At 41.9% G+C, this 17,887-nt stretch overlaps 1 protein-coding gene across 2 annotated transcripts in view; it reads left to right on the top strand.

Moving 5' to 3' along the window:
* arb2a (ARB2 cotranscriptional regulator A) overlaps positions 1–15,373 on the top strand; it is a 106,929-nt gene extending 91,556 nt beyond the window's left edge. The window contains exon 11 of one of the 2 annotated variants that reach the window (XM_079577229.1): positions 12,969–15,373. In XM_079577229.1, coding sequence (XP_079433355.1) covers positions 12,969–13,129 — 161 coding nt within the window. In that variant the 3' untranslated portion in view covers positions 13,130–15,373. The remainder of the gene's footprint in view (positions 1–12,968) is intronic. The other variant, XM_079577230.1, reaches the window with a different exon arrangement.
* Positions 15,374–17,887: the final 2,514 nt, after the last annotated feature.

Here is a 17,887-nt window from a genome sequence, read left to right as displayed (position 1 = left end):
TGCAGACATAAGAACTCACAATGGGCTTTGAAGGCAAGGGCCTCTAAAGTTATCATATAGATATTAACAAAGGTAAAAGAACCTGAAACTCTCTTGCCCTCTTTTGTCCGTTAGCTCACATGGCACTGACAGTTATTGCCCTCAGAGATGTAAGTGGGCTGAAGTGCCTGTTAAATAGGCCTTACTTTATTCCCAGTGACAAAGTTGTGATGGGAGGGTCTGCGCAGAGACACAGGTGTGCCCCCCTCAGCGTGCGGGTCAGTTTCACTCTGGCCTGTCTGACAGCTCTGTGCGAGTGTCAGCGCAGGCAGAGCCCAGGTGTTTCTCCTCCGTACATGCGATTTCACGATAACACCTGCTGCCAAGGCCGCGGGGCACAGACAGGGTTCAAGTTCCACCCAAACAAACATGCTGTATCAATCGCTTATTAGACATGTGTGTCCGTGTGCTAACAGGGCAAATGTGTATGAGGAATCTCTGCTCCCAGTGTACGCTCCCTGTTCTTATCATTTACACTGAGGAGTTGTGTTACAGAGAATGTGCTGTCAGGCAGTCCGATGCCTCTTCACCTTCTGATTGCTCTCCATCGCGCCGCCTCTGACATTGTGTGTCCCTGCTCATCTGTGGTCACATAAGAACAAGTGGACAACGTGTCATCTTCAGCCAAGAGCAATATTGAGTGAGGTGAATTAGCCTTAGCCCTCATAGTTTATCACTACTTTTCCACATCAGAATACACTCTCGAAAGCTCATTCTTTCCCCTCATTATCTCCTTCAGACCAGGTAAAATACTTAGAGAACAATAGATTCACACATGCACAGTCCTTCCACTAATATCACATTCACGATATGAACCTTTACACTTCACAAAGGACATTGTCTCGACAAAAGTGGATTTATAGGTGGATTTAGCAGCATCCATGTTAATCTCCAATGAGCAGCATAATCTTAATAGCAATGCAGCTGGACGTACAAGAGACTTAATTAACAGGAGACCTTGCCTGTTAATGACAAGTCAAGGGAACACTACCATCACCATATTCTTTCCAGTCTTTTCTCTGCTTCTCTCTTTTAAATGACGTTTAATTGTTGAGGTTTATTAACTTGTATTACGATGACTCTTGAAGGACGTTTAGTCTAGAAAACAAACAAACTACTTCTTATACTAGTACGACTGCTCCTAAACCATCACTGCTTCTACTATTACTAAATTTCATGCAAAATTAAAACTGCAAGACTGTGAGGAAGGGATAACTGTCGTAGTAAGTGACTGGATACAATAAAAAGACAGTGATTGCGTCGTCTAGACTGAAATGGCGGAGCAGTGAAAGGAGCATCCTGGGGGAAAAGGGCTGGAGACTCCCTCTGGATAGGGATATTGTGCCCTCACACTGTCAGCTCCCTGATGGGACAGCTGCACAGAGCACACTGTATGCTGCATAGGGAAGAGGCAGCTCCAGCAAAAAAAGGGAACATACAGGAGAAGAACAGGAGACAAGCAGAGCACAGAAAAAGGCTTTGTCCCTGGAGACATGAGGACATTTTCATATTATAAATAGTATGTAGGCAAATGATCACACAAGAGAAATAAAATGAAGAGCATGATGAGTAGATTGAAGTGTAACTAAACCCAGTTCTTTTTTTGCTGTTTAGCTATATGTAAAATTGCATGTATATTACTCCAGTAAGATCCAGAATATGGCGTGTAAATGAGAGAATGCTATGTGATTAAAAATGTGCAAATGACACTGTTGCTGATCTACTTTTGTACGGGCATTTTGCACATGAGCAAACGCTTGGTAAATTACCCTGTAGGAGTATTTTCTACTGTTCCCAATCAGTGTTTTTGCCATCTCTGGTTAAACTAGTTAAATGTGTTAAATCAGCTCACAAGGGCAAACTTGCCTGTGAATGCCTATAGTTTTCTTTAAACAATATTTCAATACTGTTTTGAATTTACAGGTCACTTCGAAAGCCAGCTATAATACTGCATAATGCAATCGAATTATTCACCAGGATTCAAACAAATTTAAAATTGAAGATTTTCTATTTCTCTGTGCCCGTCTGTACATTTAGGCCATTGTGGAACTTAAAGCAGTAACTTGTTTACCTTCATAAATCCTTTTCGCAGTCCCTCTGGGGGTAATGCAGGTGTTAATGGAATGACTGGAGGGTCTTCCATTTCCCCCTGGTGTCTCTGGCCAGAAAGTCACACTTGAAGCTTTCCCTGCTCCGACCCAAAGACCCAATACACACTAATAGAATCACGAAGAAGCTAAGAGGCTAACAGGCAAAGCTAACAGGGCTAGCACCACTTAAACAGTATTTACAGCCAAGTTTGAGTGAAAAAAATTATATCCATAGTGTAATTGGATGTACAATATCCCTCTCTCCCACAACATGCTACGACACCTGCAGTGGCGCTTATGGCCTCTAGGGGCATGAGTTACTTAGTACTACTTTAAGGAAGCCAGAGGAGTCAGGAAAGGTTTAATGCGCTTGTTATAACCCCCTGTGTAGTGGGGCGTCTGTGTAAATGCTGCACTGTCCTGTTAAGCTGAGCGCTGGCTGGGTGATTCTACAAAAAGAAAAATGTGTGGAAACTTATGAGTTATAACTGATGCTGTTTAATTTACTATACTGTACACGGGCTCCTTTACTGCACACACTTTTGTTTCATCCAACTATTTTCCATTCCCCATTTTTCACCAAATGACCTTCCCCAAACCGTGAGGCAGTACTATGGACATGTATTCAAGAATGGACTTTTTCATTGCCTTGATCTTTCATAGGTTTAATAATTATTTAATAGGTTGAATAATTAGTCATAAAAGTGCACCCATCATTCAGTCACCAATGAGTAATCACTCCCTAATCAGAGTAAAATGCGTCAACATCACTGGACATGTACAATCTTTGCTTCGGTTCTACCTTTCGTATGATCCTGCTCTTGGAAAAGGTAATGGTTTAGTAATATTTCTGGTGTTGTTTGAGGTGGGCGGAGTTGTTGACCTCCATACCAGCCAGGATCTGAGCGCCAAAGGTATCTATTCTATAAACTATCTCTTGCACTTCACTCATTTGTTCTTGTGTTTTTTTTGTTTTGTTTTTTTCTTCTTAACTTCTGGTTGAAATATCCTTGTTTGTATTCAGGCAGCAACGCGCACTTAATCTTCAAAATGTTTGTTTTTGCTCCCTATCATTTGTGTCTAAAAAGTGCATAACTCCCACTTCAGACACACTCGGACTGATGCAGAAAGAGTGCTGCCTGGGAAAGTGATAGCGGGAGAAAAGAAGCTCTGGAGATTGAGTTATCTGTGTAGATGTCATTGAGGGGCGCCTCTGCTCTCCCTGCGCTTCCCTCTCTCATTCTCCTCTTTCTTTCTGTGCTCTGCCTCTCCTCTCTCACTTGTTCCCACTTGCTCTCTCAAATCATGCTTGCCTCCAGTGGTATTCAGACAGTCCAAGGACAAAGTGGAGATATGCTGGGAGCAATGGACTGTCCGTCAGTGTGTGTGTGTGTGTGTGTGTGTGTGTGTGTGTGTGTGTGTGTGTGTGTGTGTGTGTGTGTGTGTGTGTGTGTGTGTGCGCGCTTTACTGTGATGTTGACTCTTTGAAGATGTTCTCCCCTTGTCCTGACAGATCGCAGTCTCGTCGGTCTCTATTTAACCTCCTGACGCTACATCTGACACACTCGCACAAACTCGCACACATACTTTTTTCAGCGCACCCCCCAGACACTTTTACAAACACAATGTGAGATTTAAGATTCTCCTGCCGCTCTGGACTCAGCTCGTTGGTGCCGAGGTCATGCCCTTGTGCTTAAGAACAGTTACATCTACTTCACTTGATATTTATTGACTTGTCAAGGTGACTGCCATGTTGTTTAGCGGTCCATTTCCACGATGATTGGAGCTATGTGTGCTTTTCCTCGCGTGTATCAGTCTATCAGTAGTCCCAACAAGCCACAGGTCCCTGTTATTAAGTCATGCAATGTGTTAATGTGGCCTTGGACCGAACCGTAGTGAAATAGATGGCCTCAGGGTTTCTGACCCTGAAACAGACGCACACTCCAGGATACACAAGACCAAGCAGCGTCTGACCTCCTCCCTCTGTCCCGAACATACACACAGGAGATCTGTGCTGGAGACAGGCTTCTGCTTGTGTTTCTGACACGGCTGTTCCGCTCTTTCAGACAAACAGGGGAAATCCTCTTTGTCTTGCCTTGTCCATCACAGGCCATCTCACTGTCCAGGCACACGTGGGCGCTTTACAAACTCGACAGAGACCTCTCAGGCTTGGCTAACTGTGCTGCTGTTTACTAGCGCACGTGCTCGGGCGTATCCAGCTCAGTGGCTCCAGCCTGGTTCCCCTGACGCAGAGACACACGCAGACAGGAAGTTTAAGGAGAGGTTTGTGTCAGTTCACTTCTCTTAGAACACCTGAAGTCTGACCCCCTCTTGACCAGACCATTTCCTCCTCCTCCATCTCTCCATAAACAAGCGCATTGTGAGGGCGTGTTTGCTAACAGTGTAATAACATCAGTCATGTTTGATGTGAAGCACTACAGGCCTACGTGAGAGGCTGAAGAGGCTGAGGCTGCAGATTTCTTAGTGTCCTTGATTACTAGCTTGGCCATGAAGACTTCACTCACTTTTGCTTTAAAAACGGCATGTAAACATATACACTAAGATAAAGCTGACCACTGATCTTGACGAGTGTGTGTCATTTGCACATTCCCAGATAGGAGCGGAGCACTCTTATCAATGGCGACCCATTAATTACACTTTGTTCCCTTAAGTGATCTATTTCAGACCTGGCCCGCCCTCAGCACCCACTCTTCTATCGCCACCTCTGGCCTGACGCTCCCCCACCCGACCTTTACTCCACTGTCCTCTCCCCAACACACTTAAAGTGCCTCTCAATGTGGGCCATAACAAGGGCATATGACAAGTATAGCTCATGAAATAAGAGTCCCATCAGTGAAATTTACTACAGCTCTTGAAAATGAAAATGAATGTCCAGACCACTAGCCTCTAAATTATGAAGACACTTAAGTAAATGTTTAATCATTTCTGTATGGCTATGTACTACTTTGCCATACTCATGTGTAGTACAGTTTCATATTGGCCTTTGCATTTCTACCTGTCAGCTATGAAAGGATCAGCCTCAAGCTGTCTATTGTAATGTGAATGCTGCTCTTAAAGACCTCTCTTACCAGCTCCTCCTCCACTTCTTTTGTGAGCAGACATAGCGATAGTGCCGAGATATGCCTTTGTGTCTCTGGGTTTTTATGCATTGCATTGTTTTGAATAGGTTATAGAATATGTAAATGCTGAGATTATTTGTGAGAAGTCACGTGTTCTTGTGACCTGAGTAAAGTGTTGCTTAGGTCTGTGCTTGGTCTTGACCCTCAGAGTCATTGGGTTATGAGCCTCTGCCTCTTGACCAGGCATCATTGCAATTTTGTGTATGTGCTTGTGCTTATGTGAGTGCATGTATATAAGCATGCATGCAGTGCCTCCACTAATAGACAGTTTTTGTGGGGGCCTCTCTTTTCATCCATGCTGCTTTTGAGACACATTGTGCCTGGGCATAGAAACAGAAGCTCTCCATTGGCCCTCAAAAGGCCAAAAACAAAAACGTGTCAGGCGAGCTAGCAGCCCCCAAGTGTTTGCCATTTAAGCTCTGACCAATGGTGATGCAGCTGGAACAAAAGGCCTGGACATGGAAAGAGGCCCGCACTGTTTACAGTGCTAATGTCTGGGTGGCAACACAGCCCCTACACACATCTATGCACACACCCAGGTCACTCAATCCATCTTTTTGTTGGCCTCTCCGTCGTATGTTCTGTCCTGTACAGAGTAAATCATAATGGTGTAAGGAGGCGTAAATCGTATAGTCCAATACATCACATTTGAGCAGGATCCTCACACATCCAGGATGTTGAACTTGGATGGTTGAGGATATTTTCTCTTTATATTCTACTAAAATTTGGCAGTGATTTCCTCATGACTGATGTTAAACACCTGTGCACTGTCATGTGGCACAGACTTCAGTCAAAAACAGCCCTGAGGAAGAGATCTGGTTGATCATGAAACGTTGGCTTAAATGAGTGAAGATCCAGCTTTCTCCATTTGACTTTTTAAATGTTAAGCCATCTGTTTATTGAAAGTAAGCAGGTGTTTTTTTCTTCCCTCATTCAGCAAATGACTGGGAATATTGAGAGGAATCTACTGAAATGTAAACATGTTGTTTAATTATTCGTGTAATTCCATCTTTGATTTGTAGAGATTAATTACATCTGAGAATATTGGTTAAAAAACTTGATTAACACTTTTGACCTTTGCAAAAATATACCTTGTATTTGTACACAGTGTACCGGGAGTTCCTGGTATTCATGTCTCTAAAGGTCTGAGTAGAAAATGGTTAAACAACTGACGCACAGAGGTCCTGATGCAGACAAGGGCGTCATGTTGGTGCTTTGAATTTTCACTGATGAACAGAGGGAGTGTGACACTGGTATCAAATAGCCAGTGCTGTCCTTGCACCGGGGTTATCTTGTAAATACTCCGCTCCAAGTCTATAAAGGCGAGGGTCCTTTATGACGGCCAAGGCCACTCATTCAAGTTAAAATAAAAAGCACTCAGGGTAGTCTCAGTGTCTAGGTGGAGAGGCTGCAAATGGGAAGGGATAGATGAAGGGAGCAAAAGTGCCACGCTGTCCTTTGTGTAGAGTCCTTGTTGTTGCAAGTTTCACTCTTGCTGGATTTATTTGCTTTTTGTTTAAAATAGTCAATTGGAATTACTACTCTGAGTCAATCTGTTTTCTATATGCATGTATGTGTTCTGCCATGTTTGTTTCAATGAGACAATGTAAAGAATTTGAAGTTTAACAATTAAATGCTTCATAGGAAGGTGATAGTGCAGCCTGCTTTCAGAATGAGCTGTAATTGGAGTCGTAAGTTAAAGGGATATTTCAGGATTTTTGACATAGGCCTCATTTCCTAGGTATCCAGAGTGTTGTTGATTTCTAGAGATTCTTTTTTTATTTTTTTTTATTCACGCAGTCCTTATATTTGAAGAGTTTAGTGGCGCTAGGCTAGTCATAGGCTAGCGCATGTCTATGGTAACTAGTAGCCTGCATTAAAAAACCCTTCAAAACCATGGGGTAGTCCTCCAAACGTTGCCATATCTGATTTGTAGAAAGCTTCTTTGTGAATTTCACATGTAGTAATGCCGGCCGTAGGTAAACCAAACTACTGTAGATCCGGTAACCTAGCGGATCACTCCACCGCTGTGTAGCTTACAACCAAGAAGCTGATGCTGCTCAAATATAAGTTCTTTTAAATGCAAAAATGGTTGTGTTAAAAAAATTATATAGTCAACACAGACATTTATATCGGTAGTCTGGTGTTATAAGTGATTTGCCTCAGGTGCACTGTGCTTGGGTCAGACTGTTTTTAGTGCAGGCTACTAGTTACCATAGACATGCGCTAGCCTAGCACAAGCCTAGCACTACTAAACTCTTCAAATATAAGGACAGCATGAAATCAGCAACACTCTGGATAACTAGGAAATGAGGCCCTATGTCAAAAATCCTGAAATATCCCTTTAAGATAGGACTTCATTGGTAAAACTTCTTTGTACCATATTATGATATTTTATGCACTTGATCCTGGTTACTATCATAAGGACTTACTTACTTTTTTTTTTTACTTTTAACTGGAAGTATTTTTTATCTGATTTACGAACAGGAACAGTTTGGATGCCATCTTGCTTTAACACTTTCTTCTCCTGTAAAGCACTTCGAGTTACTGTATGAATTGTGCTCTAGTTCACTTTCTTACCTTGCCTATTCTCTTTTGTACTGCCTTTTTCCACCTTGTTTGGATACATCTATAATTCCTGATGCTGTCGGCCACCTGCGCGCCCCTACTACGAGTGTAAGTAGGGACAGTGCCGGACCAGGCGAATTAAGTTAGGTTTAATGAATGTTTTGACATCTCTGTGTTTGGTTGCCGCTGACAGAGTTGTTATTTGGCCGAGCTCCCGTCACTTGATTGGCTCTCGCTGACCCCGTCTCCCGTGGCAATGTGCCTCTCTCGCTCTCCACCAACCGTCAACCGCCGGGGATAAAATGACACTGTTGACCTTTACGCATGTCTGTGCAAACCAGATGACAACACACATAGAACTGACTTCCATATGGAGGGACAACACAAAGAGAAGTGTTACAGGCGCCGCACACCGTCACGCAAACCGACAGGGATCATCTAATATCGGAGAGAGGCAGGCGGAAATCCGATCGTCTGACAACCAGGATACAGATAGCGATTCCCCCGCCGTAGATCCATGCATGCGATAGATTTCCACAAAACAGCAGTCTGGTTAAGGTTACACAAGCCAGGACCCACAACGCATTGCCCCATATCAAGATAAAACAAAAAGCTCAGGTTGCCATCCGTGTAAAAATCGATAAGAATCCGGGATACCTGATAGATTCTTTGATGAAAACTTTGACAAGAGGAAATTAGAAAATGTTTACATCTACAAGCAATAATATCATCCGTATTAGCCCGAGAGGGAGTCTGCTTTTGCACTGATCCCATTTCTGATGATATCGCTTTTCTTTTTTTTTTAAATTGAAGCTCATTAAATGTTTAACCCAAATGTCACTATTTGATTAAGCGCTCGCGTCATTGTTTCATGCAATTCCATTTGTGTAGAAAGTGTCATCATTGGGCGCTTTCTTGCCTCTTAATATTTTGAATGTGTGTTTATTTTATAAATGAAGTGAAGAAATGTGCCCCTCTCACATCGGTGTAATTATAAAAACGCAAAAGAAGAGTTTGATTCAAATAAAATAGGCCATTTGTACACAAGCAATTAACTGCTGAGGCTTTAAATAATGTAGCCCAGATGGAAGCTAATTATAGACAGCATGCTTTGATTTAAGCTTTCTGTCAGAGTATCACTCCAGGCATCACTTTGGCGGTACAGTCACCTAGCGTTTGTTTGGAAATTTGTGACAATCAGAGGTGATTACCATTTGTAACACCATGTCGTGTTTGGTGCACAGGGAAGAAAGCATGGCCCATAGCTATGGAGGATTTTCCATGTTTCCTTTGTATTCAACTCTCTTGCTCCTTTGATAAAACAACTGCTGTGATAGAGCTGGGGGACATTTGGAGTTTGTTTTTGCATGCACTTGTACTACCTGCTGTGTAATTTTATACTATTACTCAAGTACGTCTTTCACAGAATGTGCTTTTTGTGTTTTTCTCTATAAGCTTTTGATTGATAAGGCATTGGATGAAGAAGTTCAAATCGACCAAACTGAACATAATCAAATGGCTGCTGTGAAATATTAGACAGCCATTGATAATAGTATGTTGTTAGAAGTAATAGATAACTTTTTTCCCTGCACAGACTTATTTTTATTGCAATAGCAGTAACTTAAAAACCTTTTTTAGGAATGCACGGTACAGATGCTTCTTTGTGTCTCTTCTCATGCGCCTAAACACCATTAAAATGTGCATGAGATCAAACGATTACTTTAAAGGTGCTCCAGTGGCTCTGACGCCGGCTGAATATCCAGATCGTCTCCTCTCTGTGTCACATAATGAGGCGCTCCAGTAGACAGATACACGCAGTGGTCAAGCACAGGCCAGAGGTGAGGGGCAGGACTTTCACTCCTCACCCTGCCCTACTGCTTTCCATTGATATATTACTATAGACGTGTGCATGTGCCTCCATTATGGGCCCCTTTTGCTCTAATTGTTCAACGCTAACCATGCTAATAGTATAATGTTTAATTGTTTATTAGTTCCCATGGCAATATCCAGTGTTACGGAGCTTACAGTAAAATATTATTGCCGCAAATATGAAACATAATTCTGTTATAGTTGATTGCGTTAATGACATTACAGCGATTACATTAGACACATTAACACTGGCTAATTTACAAGAAAACACACACACACAATATGTGTTAGCTTTATTTATACTTCAAATGGATTACCATTGACGAACATTCACGGTAAAACTGCCAAAAAGTTGCTTCTAATACAATAAATATTTTACGTCTTTTTATTTGTCGTATTCGAGTGGTAGAAAAAGTGGTAGAATGGAAATGATATGACTATACTGTAAATGATGATGATGTGCAACACAAATGTATGTTTTTAGAGACAGTGAAGAGTAATTACTTGTTATAGAAGCTACAAGTACCAGATAGCTACTCCCTCATTATTTAGATACATTTTAACTTTCAACATTTTGTAACAGTAGCAAAAATGATGTAAATGAAATAGATTTATGAGATCGTTTCTATTCAATCCAGCCAAACTTGCTAAACTTGGGTTAAATCCGTGCTCATGGCCTGTTAATGGTTTCACTTTACACGCAAGACGGAGCCAGAAGTCACCCCATCGATCGCGGCATCTTTTAAAGATATTACTTTGATTTGTGGTACAGCTGAGGTAATGCTCTCTCGCCCTTTCTCTTTTCGCCTTTAGTGCCTAGTGAAACCTGGTCATTGGATCTTCTCCCTCTAAATCAGCGCTCTTAGCTTTGACAACCTCCATTAGGTTCAGCACACTTTGGCTATTAACGGGCGGGGAGGACGTATGGCTGCTAAGGGTCTATTTAGTGTGTCTGAGAGCGCAAGCAGTGGATGGGTGTGAATGTATGTCGTGCAAAGGGGGGGCTTTACTTTTGCTTTTATTTTTTTTTTTAAACCCAAAACCGTCCCCGGTGGAGAGGTGGGCGGAGCTTTGCGTCAGAGTCATCGGCGGGCCACGGACTCATCTGCATATTGGCACAGAGACGCCCCCCTGGTGACCCCCGCGCCGCGATGGGAGATGGGATAGCGGGGTGGAGAGAGCACTGAGAGGCTGGCTGCACTCCGGAGAAGTTCACCGCCAGTTCAGGGTGAACGGCGGAGCACTGCGGCATTGATCGTTTTCTGCAAGAGAGAGAAAAACAGGATAAGAAAGACGAAAAGAAAAAAAATTACAAGTTAAGAAAAAAAAACACACACACAAGTGAGAGACTGATGAGGCGAAAGGGAAGAGAGAGCGTTCGGAGGAGGGAGGTGGCTGTGGAAAAAGGATCAGAGCTCCTCAAATTGGATATAAATGATAGATTAGAGGTCTGAGAGGGCTGTGTCTTTGTTTTCCAAGAATGGTTGTTATGTTGAACCTCGACACAGGTAGCGCAGTCACCGAGAGTGCTAGGTTATTGACTCTTGTGATTGCTAGGGCCAGTAAATTTGACCCAAGGCGCACGAGAGAAGTCCAATGGCTTCATAGCGTGGAGGAAAAGTCCCTTATCTCGCCCCGTGATCGAAATCCCCTCCTTACATACTCGTATACGCACAAATGACACTCACACACACACGGATGCAAACAAAAGCACACCGCGAAACCCACATGGAGCAAAAAAAAAAAAAAAAAGCTACATTAGCCACAATCTTTCCACTGAAACACGCCATCTCCATTAATACGCTCAGGTAGGGGTCAATCTAATAAACATAGGGTCAGTGCGGTGGTCAGCCGAGGCCCATCTATAGCAGCAGACCCTCTAAGGTGCTTCCTAATTGTATCCCTGCGGCCTTCGAGTCTATCTTTTTATAGCCAGCACCACATACGCTGAGGGGGGAGAGAAAGGGAGGAAGGAAGGAAAAATCCACTGAATTAAAGTGTGGAGGTATTTCGAAAAGGCCCTGTGGTAGAGGTCACTTTTTATTTACTGGCCGTGTCTATCAGAACTTACTAATTTCGCCGTCACTTTCAAATTTCATCAATTGACCAAATACGTTCAACATCTGTAACTAAAGAACAAATTAAATGATCGCACACAAGCAGGTGCTGTGGAGGAGGGAAACCCAAACAGGACAGAATAATAATATCTCTTCTGTAATTGCCTTCCAAACCATAACATATACCAACAGCTGTACTATCTGCTACTAAACCTATATCTTAAACTCCTATCTTCCCTTTTGCGCAGCTTGAAGGTTCCTTTAGGTGTCCCGGTTTAGCTCTTTTTCTTTGTTTGACTGATAGCCAGCCAAAGCTAAAGACGTTATCTGTTAGCATTTTGCAGATTGGTTATGGTGCAGAAGCATGGATAAGCTTTAGCCCCAAGCGTTCTTATTACAAAATGTCCGACGACAGGCCGGGGTTGTTCAGTGGCACAGCGGCTGAGCTGGCACTCCAGGTGAACACAAAAAAAAAAACGGCCTTTGAGCACGCGACCTATCGGACCAAAACGCCGCCCGGTGATACGGTAACCCCTGATGCAGAAAGGAACCTGAGGCGAATGTACCAGATTTCAAGCTCCAGCGTGACCCCAACTTGGGAACAAGCTAACCCGGAGGAGGTCAGAGGGAAACCCAGCACTCGTGCCTCCTGTATACCACTGTTGGACCACCCGATCCGCTCGCCCGCTGCAGCCTCTCCTGCTCCGTCTTCACTTTCCTCAATCAGCCTTTTAGAATGAATGACTACCGCTCGACTGGTTTTGCTTAGGGAGCCTATTGTGCATAACTCTGGTTTTGTTCGACGCTCTGAAATGGAAAGACAGGCGTGCGTTGGTGTTGATTTTCAGGTATCCGCTTGGATAACATATTAAAGCCTTCCCATTGGACTGACGGGTCAGAGGCCCTGATGGCTCTCATGGATCCTTTGGTTTGCATGGCGGTGGTGTAAGGATCTTAAGGGCATAAGACACAAAATGATGCTTTTGTATGTACATGTATGTAGATTCAAGAAGAATTTGAATGTTAAGAGTTTTCTAAATTAATCGGACCAAGAAGGAAAACTTGTGTCGGGGTACTAGCTTCACTTTTTAATCTTAAATGCGAATGACGTTTGAGATTTTTGATTTAGGATTAAAGAAATGCACCCAAAGAAATGACAATAAATGCAATAATTTTCTTTTCACATTTTCTGTCTGTGTATACAGGTACAGAGAAGCATGAGCTGACTTCTTGGATGAGCCTCGACTCCATCTTTCACTTCTTCAATGAGGTTCTAGAGGCACAAGAGTACGAGGAGTCACAGGAGACCTCCAGCAGTGTTACCACACGCAGCGGATCCCACAAAAGCAAACACCAGGATTTGTAGAAGATCAACAACAATGGGACTGGGAGGGCTTGCTATCAGATTAGAGTTTAACAAAGAAATGTTCCTTTCATTTGTAATTTTTTCCTATAGCCTCTGTGTTTTCGTTGAATATTATCCCAGGGCCGGAGAGCACATTACATCTTGTGAGAGTAAAGAGTACAGGGTCATCTTGTATATATCACAATAACGTTTTGCATTACTTCTAGATGAGTGCAACTGTCAAAGCAATATGAACCTGAAGTGTTGGCGCTCCCCGCGGGCTGTGGCCTGGCCGCGGCTGCGGACCAGAGCGGCAGAGATTAGGGCTGACAGCCGCTATGCACCGTGCGCCGGGGTGCACCTCTAATTGTTCTGACATCACACTGAACTGAGCTAATGCCCTTCCTGCCCTCAGACTGCAATACGCTCACCCTGTACCCACCATCCTCCTGGTCCTAACGCCTGGTCCTTACTGTAGACCCACTACTGCTGCTCTCTTCTACTATAGCAATCTTCTTTTTATTACCTGCTGTAGTGCTCTTTGCAATTATCCCTTTATCCTATTCCAATGGTATTTCTCTCTCATTTCACATCAAAATTGTTTTTATACGAAATCTTCAGATCCAAGTCTTCAGATTTATAACCTGATTTTTTTTTCTTCTTTTTTTTTTAAACCTTGGGTAGGAGATGTCACAACAAGCTAGACAAGAGACGCTGATTTCTTTATTCAGGGGGATTGTGATGATGAATGATGCCAATGCAGGCTTGTTTTATAATCCTATTTAAAGGTATAGAAAGCCATTGTCTGGTCGTCAGTGCTGGTTCAAATACTTATGCTACTTTTTGCTCAGTGCATACTGTTCACTATTGTTTTGGGTTTTATTAGGAGTTGCACTTGAGTATACCTTCGTTGTTCTTAATTCTTTTATTCTGTGGTTGTAAATTAAGATAATTTGTATGTTTTTAGCCTATGTTCAGAGATCTTTTTATTATTCAAACTTTGCCTCACCACTTGTTATTACTTTTTTATTATCAGTTGCTCATTTTGTGATTTTATAACTTTGCCTATTACAAAACTATGATTTAAAAAATTCCTTCGCTAAATGCAAACTTTAAATACAATTTCCTCAGCCTATGCACGTGTTTGATTTATTGTGCAATGTCATTTTAAGTTGTAGAAAGACTTTCTTGGATTGATAATATATGTATCTTCCCTCAATTTGTTTCCTGCGATATTGATGTCTTGGGATTATTGAGTGTGATGAAACTAATAAAACAAGCCAAACCTGTGCTGGATATGAAAAAAAAAAAAAAATCATAAACATGAAGCATATTTAAAATCACTTAAAGTCAAGCATCAAAATAGCTCTGAGAGATATCTCATTTTTACAGGAGCCAGAAGTCTGCTCACAGCCCTCATAAATCCCCAATATATCGCCTTACACTTGTCAGGAAATCCAAGATCCCAATATTATTCTAAGCCTGAGTGATATTTCCTTAGATGCTGTATAAGTATAACATCTATTCTCCCGCTTCTTTTCTCCCATTTAGGCCTGACATGATCTGACTTTATGGCACAAACAGATTTTTTCCATAAGAAACTGTCAAGGCTAAATGGAGTAATATTCATGACATTTGTAAATCTCCAACTGGATAGTAACATTTGTGATACATAAGACTCATTGTCAAATATGTATTTCATGCTTGGTTTAACTTTTTCCACAGTGCGCCGGTGCCTGCGCTGCCCACTGTGTGTATGGTTTAAGGCTTTTGTGGATTATCTTTCCGCTGTAATGAGACAACTGGCTGATGGGTGCAGGCATAATTTCCTTTTAATTTGATTCAGATCTCTGCAGGTTTGAGCAAAGACATTGGCTTATTATTCGATTTGATGAGTTTTGTTTGAAGATACCATAGCTCAGCTTTCAGCTTTTTAGCTACAGCCGGTTTATTTTTCTGCCGTAATTTGTATATTGTTGCCTTAGGAATAAACAACACTTTCCTCACTGTTTTTAATAATAACCAGCAAGCCATATGTGAATGGAATTAAAGATGTTAGAGCAGCCACAATCTGAAGCACAAACTGCGTTTAAAGAAGTTTCAAGATGCTTAATATGTTGCACTACATTAAGCGAAAGGCTGTTTTCACTTTGCAGGAATGGATTTTGCAATGCGTTGTGCATATGTGTTCCACTGATTCTTGTAATGTTTTTCTGATGCTTTCATTTACGTGTTTCACCTGTTGATAATCTGGAGAAATAAAGGATCAGTTGAACTATAAGAAATCCTACAGTTCTGAATTAAGTTTAAGAAAATGACCAAATGTTTTCTGTGAAATTGTACAACTATGCATGTCATCAATCGCACTATCAAGTCAGAGGTGGGCAGAGTAGGATCAATATTTTTACACTTTACTTTGAAATCATTTTACTGACCCAAATAGTTGGGCTACTAGCAAAACACATGTTATCTTACCAAAATAATGATGTGGAAATTCAATTGATCAATTTAAAATAGATCTGATAAATACTTAATACTACTATTACTTCAAGGAATGCACGTCAGTCTACTTCAGAATAAAAGTAGAAGTGAGGAAAAGTTACTTTAAAAACTTCCTGTGTAATTGAGTGAGCTTCTCCTGCCCTGCTCAAAGTAGGCCACGCAAAATGTAATATTAAATTATATAAATGATTTAAAAACTATAAAATGAGCTAAATTTGACTTTGTATAGGCTAATCACCTTCACGTTTTCACATCTGAGATTATAATGAACTTCCAAAAGTAGCCTGTCCCATCGAGAGCTGAAGCTCGTTCATTTCGCCACTGAGCCCTGTAGCCTAAATCCATTACGCAAATGTTTTACGGCATCGTTTGTATTCACGTGTTCAAACTGATCAGGTCATTAAACGCCCCCTCAATAAATCTTTAGAAATCTACACCAGCAACTTCTAAACAGCAAGTGCAACCATCCGAGTCCTCCTCGCTCTGTGTCAGGCCGCTGATTAAAAGAGCCATTCACGTGAACGAGCGCACAGCAAGCGTCCTAAATCCACTTTTTTCTTTTTTTGGTGAGGCTTGGAAAACTTTGTCCAGCTGAATTAAAACGGCGGGCCTAATAATGTGATGAATGTGGATATAGAGAGTATTTTCTTTAACATACGGGCATCTATAGCCTATACGTGAGAGCGTAATCAGGCTACGTTGGCTATGATAGGCAATACATCATAACTTTAAAAAGCGTTTTCTTTGGTGAAACTTTTGTCCAGATCTGGCTCGCTGGGGGGTCCCAGCTGCAATATCACATGAGTGGGGTGGGTGTGTTTGACATGTAAAAAAAAGTAGTTAGGGGAACCCGCCAAAAGACTGACTGATATTTTAATTTTTTTCTTAAATAGAATCATCGTCACGCTCGCTTACACTGGCTCGCTCTGATACGCACCAAAGATGAACTCTGCCCAAAAGAAACAGGCACTAAGCAAAGTTGGAATGTCACCCTTTTGACAGCCCCTTCACGCACACGCACACTCCTCCAGAGGATCACTGTCAGATCTCTATTTGCATAATTATATGCTCAGCTAAGAAGAGAAAACTCACCCCCAAATTTTACGGGTCAGCTAACTGCAACAATCAATGTTTTAACGGGTATAACTAAGAAACGAGGAGAGAAGAAATTATGCCGGGAACTCTCTTGTTCTATGAGTTCATTATTGGCGTGACTGCTTAAAACTATATTCTTAAAGTTAGAGGGAAAAAGCCTCCCCCCCCCCCCCGAACCCCCCACTAAAACTCGTTCCCTTTTCTTTTTTTCTTTGAGCAAATACTTTTCATCTGGGCCCATTGACTGAGGCAGAATGTGTGCTTTAAGCTCATGGTGTATTCAACATTGTATCCCTTCTTTCTTTCTTTCTTTCTTTCTTTCTTTGCGCCTCCCTTTTCTCCTCTTCGCCTTCTTCCTCTGGTCTCCCACTCTTTAATATGAGTGAGGCCCATATACCGCAGCATATAACTCACTGGTTAGACATCATTACATATTCATTGACTTGCGGAGAAAGCCATTTATTCCAATGGCAACAACTCTTCTTCAATCTCCTCTCTCCTAATAAGGGTCCACAAACACTGTGCGCCCAAAGCAGCACGTTTGGGGGAAACGGTCTGCTTGGCTAAAGGAGGAAAAAAAAAAAAACACAGTGCACAGGAAGGGGCATCAGGTGGGCCAGAGCCAGAGCAGAATTGTATATGGCTGTATGTTGTTGTTGTTGTTGTTTTTTTTAGCTTTAACATAACATTTAAATGAGTGCACCGTTCTGTGGCGCGTTCTTCAAACAAAAGAAAGAGCCCTTGCGTTTAATACGAGCTTCCTTGTCCGAGAAGAACCACGTTATGACCCACCTGTGTCCCTTGAAGAAGAAGAAAAAGAAGAAAGAAAGAAAGAAAGAAAGAAAGAAAGAAAGAAAGAAAGAAAGAAAGAAAGAAAGAAAGAAAGAAAGAAAGAAAGAAAGAAAGAAAGAAAGAAAGAAAGAAAGAAAGAAAGAAAGAAAGAAAGAAAGAAAGAAAGAAAGAAAGAAAGAAAGAAAGAAAGAAACCACTGGCTATAGCCTATATAAGGGTATGCAGATGAAACGCCAGCGAAACGCAATTCCCCAGGTTCTAATAAAAAGAGGAGAGCTTGTGGAGAAGCGAAATGCCTTTGGAGACCACAATCATCTCGAAACACAGACCCAAGTCCCTATAGGAATATAATACGACTATTACCAGAACAAGCTTCGAGTCCCCCCCTCC

The sequence above is a fragment of the Gobius niger genome (assembly GCF_951799975.1).
Source record: "Gobius niger genome assembly, chromosome: 1".
In the NCBI taxonomy this organism is placed as follows: Eukaryota; Metazoa; Chordata; class Actinopteri; order Gobiiformes; family Gobiidae; genus Gobius; species Gobius niger.
Note: the sequence above shows the minus strand (reverse complement) of the source record. Positions and strands in the feature narration are given on the sequence as shown.